The 6470-nt window shown below is 30.6% G+C and overlaps 1 protein-coding gene across 1 annotated transcript; it reads right to left on the minus strand.

The window, feature by feature from the left end:
• Positions 1-5000: 5000 nt before the first annotated feature.
• Positions 5001-5834, minus strand: LOC126992117 (serine/threonine-protein kinase PknJ-like). Its single transcript, XM_050850786.1, has 2 exons — positions 5757-5834; positions 5001-5687 (listed from the first exon to the last, which is right to left on the minus strand). Exons 1-2 carry the CDS (start codon positions 5832-5834, stop codon positions 5001-5003), a joined length of 765 nt encoding a protein of 254 aa, XP_050706743.1.
• Between the last annotated feature and the right edge of the window lie 636 nt (positions 5835-6470).

Consider the following 6470-nt stretch of genomic DNA (forward strand, 5'->3'; position numbering starts at 1 on the left):
AAAAAAAAAATATATGTACAAAAACACACATCAAATACTTTAAATTTGTATAAAAATAAATAAACAAAATACACATCAAATAAGGCAATTTTACAATAAAAAAAAGTACAAAATACACTTAAAATAATGAAAATTTGTATAAACACAACAACACAAATGTACACAAAATGAAGTAAAATTGTATGAAAAATATATATACAAAACACACATTAAATAACGTAAATGTAAAAATATGTATAGAAAATACACATGAAATAATCTAAATTCGTATAAAAATAAATGAAGAAAATACCGATAAAATAATGTAATTTTGAATGAAAATATATATAGAAAATACACATAAAATAACGTAAATACAAATAAATATATACACATAAAATGATTTGAATTTGAATGAAAATAGACATAAAAATAAACATAAAATTAGGCAAATTTGTAATGAAATATACATACGATATACACATAAAATAATGTAGATTTGTTTCAAAATATATATACGAATACACATAAAATAACGTAGATTTCTATAGAAATATATATACAAAATACACATGAAATGATGTAAATACGTATAAAAATATATACACAAAATACATATTAAATAATGTAAAAAAAATATCAATAAAAGAATGTGTATTTTTATGAAAATACAAATACAAAATACACATAAAGTAACGTAAATTTGTATAAAACTATATACAAAAATACAAAAAATAATTTAAATTTGTATGAAAATAAATATACAAAATACACATAAAATTAGGAAAATTTGTATTGAAATACATATACAAAACACACATAAAATAATGTAAATTTGAATTAAAATATATAAACAAATACACTTAAATTAACGTAAATTTGTATAAAATATATATACAAAATACTCATTAAATAATGTAAATATGTATAAAAAAAATATATACAAAACACAAATAGAATAATGTAAAATCGTATCAAAATAAATACACAGAATGTTAATAAAATAATGTAAATTTGTATGAAAATAAAGATGCAAAATACCCATAAAAAAACGCATTTTTTATAAAATATACCAAAATACATATAAAATATTTAAATTTGTATTACAATAAATATACAAAATGCTCATACAATAAGGTAAATTTGTATTGAAATAGATATGCAAAATACATATAAAACGATGTAGATTTGTTTCTATATATATATACGAATACACATAAAATAACGTAGATTTCTATAAAAATATATATACAAAATACACATAAAATGAAGTAAATACGTATAAGAAAATGTATACAAAATTCATATAAAATAATGTAGTTTCGTATCAAAATAAATAAGCAAAATACCAATAAAAGAATGTGTATTTGTATAAATATAAATATACAAAATACACATAAAATAGCGTAAAATTGTATAAAACTATATAAAAAATTAACAAAAATAATTAAATTTGGATGAAAATAGATATACAAAAGACACATAAAATAACTAATATTTAGAAAAAATATATACAAAAATACACATAAAATAATTAAATTTGTATTAAAATAAATATACAAAATTCACATACTATACGATAAATTTGTATTGAAATACATATGCAAAATACACATAAAATAATGTAAATTGGTATCAAAATAGATACAAATACAATCAATAAAATAACGTAGATTTTTATGAAAATATATATACAAAATACACATAAAATAATGTAAATACGTAGAAAAATATATATACAAAATAAACATAAAATAATGTAAATTCGTATCAAAATAAATAAACAAAATTCCAATAAAAGAATGTATATTTGTAGTAAAAAAAAAAAAAATATATATATATATATATATATATATATATATATATATATATATATAAATATATATATATATATATATATATATATATATATATATATATTTATATATATATAATATATACAAAATTACAAAAATTTGTATAATAATATATACAAAAATTAACAAAATTATTTAAATTTGTTTGAAAATAGATATGCAAAATACACATAAAATTAGGCAAATTTGTATTAAAATACATATACAAAATACACATCAAATAATGTAAATTTGTATGAAAATATATAAAAAAATACACATAAAATAACATTAATTTCCATAAAATATATATACAAAATATACATTAAATAATGTAAATATGTATAAAAATATATAGAGAAAATACACAGAATATTGTAAAATCGTATCAAAATAAATAAACAGAATATCAATAAAATAATGTAAATTTGTATGAAAATATAGATGCAAAATACCCATAAAATAACGCATATTTGTTTAAAAATATATGTAAAAAAATACACATAAAATAATTAAATTTGTATTAAAATAAATATATAAAAGGCACATACAATAAAAAAATTTGTATTGAAATAGATATGCAAAATACACATAAATAATGTAAATTTGTATCAAAATATAAATACGAATACACATAAAATACAGTAAATTTCTATGAAAATATATATTCAAAATACATAAAAATTATGTAAATAAGTAAAAAAATATATATATCAAATAAACCTAAAATAATGTAAATTTGTATCAAATAAAAATAAACAAAATTCCGATAAAAGAACGTATATTTGTAGGAAAATAAATATACAAAATACACATAAAATTACGAAAATTTGTATAAAAATATATACAAAAATACACAAAATTAATTTCAATTTCTATGAAAATAGATATACAAAATACACATATAATTAGTTAAATTTGTATTTAAATACATGTACAAAATACACATAAGATAATGTAAATTTGTATGAAATGAAAACAAATTCACATAAAATAACGTACATTTGTATAAAATATATATACAAAATATACATAGAATAATGTAAAATCGTATTAAAATAAATACACCGGATATCAATAAAATAATGTAAATTTGTTTGAAAATAAAGATGCAAAATACCCATAAAATAAAGCATATTTTTATAAAATTACATATACAAAAATACACAGAATAATTAAATTTGTATTAAAATTAATATACAAATTTTCATTATTTTAGGTGTATTTGATATATATATATATATATATATATATATATATATATATATATATATATATATATATACATACATATATATACATATACATATATATATATATATATATATATATATATATATATATATATATATATATATATATATTTTTACTTATTTACATAATTTTATATGTATTTTGAATATATATTTTCATAGAAATTTACTCTATTTTATGTGTATTCATATATATATTATAATACAAATTTACATTATTTATGTGTATTTTGCATATCTATTTCAATACAAAGTTTCTTCATTGTATGTGCATTTTGTATATTTATTTTAATACAAATTTAATTATTTTATATGTATTTTTGTATATATATTTTTATACAAATATGCGTTATGATATGGGTTTTTGCATCTTTATTTTCTTTCATATTTACATTATTTTATTGATATTCTGTTTATTAATTTTGATACGATTTAACATAATTCTGCTTATTTTGTATATATTTTTTTTATACATATTTAAATTATTTAATGTATATTTTGTATATATATTTTATCCAAATTTACGTTATTTTAAGTGTATTTTACCAAGCGCTCTTTATAATCGATATATGGGTATTACCAGGACCTCACACACCACACAGCCCATCCCCCTTGCTCAAGGGGGGACAGTAACCACTCCTAGTCAACGGAAAGAATCCGGCCTAAGAGGGTTCGAACCGCCGCCCTGTCAGGCTGTGAAGCCTGGCAGCGCAGCGCTCTAACCATTTGCTCAACGGAGTGTGTGTGTGTGTGTGTGTGTGTGTGTGTGTGTGTGTGTGTGTGTGTGTGTGTGCCGTCTGTGTTGTTGATGATTCACACGCAGCTGGTAAAGATCTGTTTTTGTACAGATTATTGTCTATTCCTCCCTTCTAAAGGCTAATACTTACTCTCACAATTCTCTCCATTAATAATACTCTCTCTCTCTCTCTCTCTCTCTCTCTCTCTCTCTCTCTCTCTCTCTCTCTCTCTCTCTCTCTCTCTCTCTCTCTCTCTCTCTCTCTCTCTCTCTCTCTCTCTCTCTCTCTCTCTCTCTCTCTCTCTCTCTCTCTCTCTCTCTCTCTCTCTCTCTCTCTCTCTCTCTCTCTCTCTCTCTCTCTCTCTCTCTCTCTCTCTCTCTCTCTCTCTCTCTCTCTCTCTCTCTCTCTCTCTCTCTCTCTCTCTCTCTCTCTCTCTCTCTCAACTACGTTTCTCTTTCTAACTTTCTATATATCTTTCTATCTCCATATCTATCTATTTTTGTCTCTCAGGTAACACACAGGTCCTTCCCTTCGATTGTTTCTCAAGATGAAGCCTCGTGCTGGCCGCCACGTGTGATTGAAAACGCGTTCCTGTCAATCGAGGTCACAGGGAGGAGCGACAGACAGACATAATTGCTGACAGACGGGCAACCCAAACGACACACACACACACACACACACACACACACACACACACACACACACACACACTGAAAAATAAACAATACTTGGTTACTGAAAAAATAAGCAATACTTTTGATTGGCCGTGTTTTTGCTTTGATTGTATCCGTAGATAAATAAATATGAGTAAATGAAATGAAAGAAAGTGACGTAACATCAGAAAGGTCTTGGGTAATATCAAGCTAATGAAGAAAAAAAACTGTCTAAAATGATTATATAAAGTATGGGAAAAAAGTGTTGATATGAAAACAGCGATACAGTAAATACTTTAACAAGGGAAAAAAAGTTAAATAGGTGTAGAAACCGTAGGGTTGGAGGATGTCCATATGGTTTGTAGGTGTTTGGAAGGATGGCAAGGTATGCGAAAAGTGTTGATATGAAAGTAGCAAGAAAGTAAAAGAATGTATTGATACATGTGGTGGAAATAGTTAAGGAAAAAGAAAGAAGATGTCGCAGCCTTGAGGGAACAACTTGACTCCTTAGTAAAACCTTCCTCCGTTGGATCCTGTGTCTCCTTAATAACGGCGGCGGCGCGGGAAGAGGCAGGAGAAGGCTTTGCGAACTCGCCGGATGAAGGTTTCCCGCCTCGCCGCCTCGTACCGTTGGCCCGTGAACTTGTTAACTGTCTTGATGATCTTCTTGAGCGAGGGTCGCCGTGCAGGGTTTGCGGCCATGACGGCCTCGGCTAGCACGTCCAGGGCGGGGTAGTACCTGTGGCAGGTGTCCAGGATGTTGCTGAGGACGTAGCCGAGGGAGAAGACGTCCCCGGCGCGTGAGCAGCGGCCGCCGACCAGCAGCTCCGGGGCCAGCCAGGGCGTGCGCCGTGTGCTCGCGCCCACAAAGCCAACCCTTGTGCCCAGCCTCTGGGCCGCGCCGTAGTCGATGAGCGACACCTGCAGGCGGCCGTCGGCGCCCCGGCACACCGCCACGTTGTTTTCCTTGATGTCGTTGTGGGCGTAGCCGCGGGCGTGGAGCTGCTTCACGCTGCGAGCAAGGGCCAAGAAGGCCGCCAGCCTGTCAGTCTCGCAGCGAGCGAGGCGGGGCAGGTCGCAGAAGGTGTTGTGGCCGCGGAAAGTGGTAAGCATGGCGGGGAAGCCGAGGCTGGTGCCCAAGGCCTTGGGTGCCCCCGCCGCGCCGTCCAGGTCCAGCAGGACGTCAAACTCCTGGTGGAACATGGCAGCGAGGCGGCGGTCCCTGGCCAACTTGAGGCAGCACAGCTCGCCCTCCACCTCCACCAGGTACACCGTGCACGTGGCGCCGCGCCCCAGCACCTGCTTGTGCCCGGCCACCAGCGTGTTGATGCGCTCCTGCGTCAACTTCACGAGTCGGGTGCTGTGTTGGAAAGCCATGGCTCCTTTTGTTCATGACTATAATAAATATAGGTGTTGCGATCCAGCACCTAACCTCGGTTGGTGGCGCGGCCGCCTGGGTTGGTGTGCGTAGACTGGAGTTAACATTGCATAGGCCGCAACTCCTTAACCTATCCGACACACACACACACACACACACACACACACACACACACACACACACACACACACACAAACGTATAAATCATCCTTTTCAAGCACGGACGACTGGAAAAGTATGGGTCGCGCCCCACTAATGGCTCGTGAAAGAGTTTACTCATCACGTATCAAACGTAAAACTGAATAAATACCAGACGACGCGAGACACACACACCTTGCAAAACACTTTGAGGGAGTAAACTGGGAAGCCTTAGTGTTAAATAAGAGCCATAACCGTGTACTGGAATCCGATCTCCATGAGAGCCCACTAGAAATAACCAACAATAATTAAGTTAGAGTAATAATGGAAGGGCAGGGGCAGCATATACCTCAGCGAACACTTAGGAAAGAAAACAATGATCTTAAGTACGCTAAAATACGATATTTTTAAGATAATAAATTCTATTTATGTGTCCAACCTAAGGAAAGTAGCTAATGTGACGCCGATTTTCAAAAAGGGAGACAGTTCAGCTACTT

The sequence above is a fragment of the Eriocheir sinensis genome, unplaced genomic scaffold, assembly GCF_024679095.1.
Source record: "Eriocheir sinensis breed Jianghai 21 unplaced genomic scaffold, ASM2467909v1 Scaffold401, whole genome shotgun sequence".
NCBI classification, from domain to species: domain Eukaryota; kingdom Metazoa; phylum Arthropoda; class Malacostraca; order Decapoda; family Varunidae; genus Eriocheir; species Eriocheir sinensis.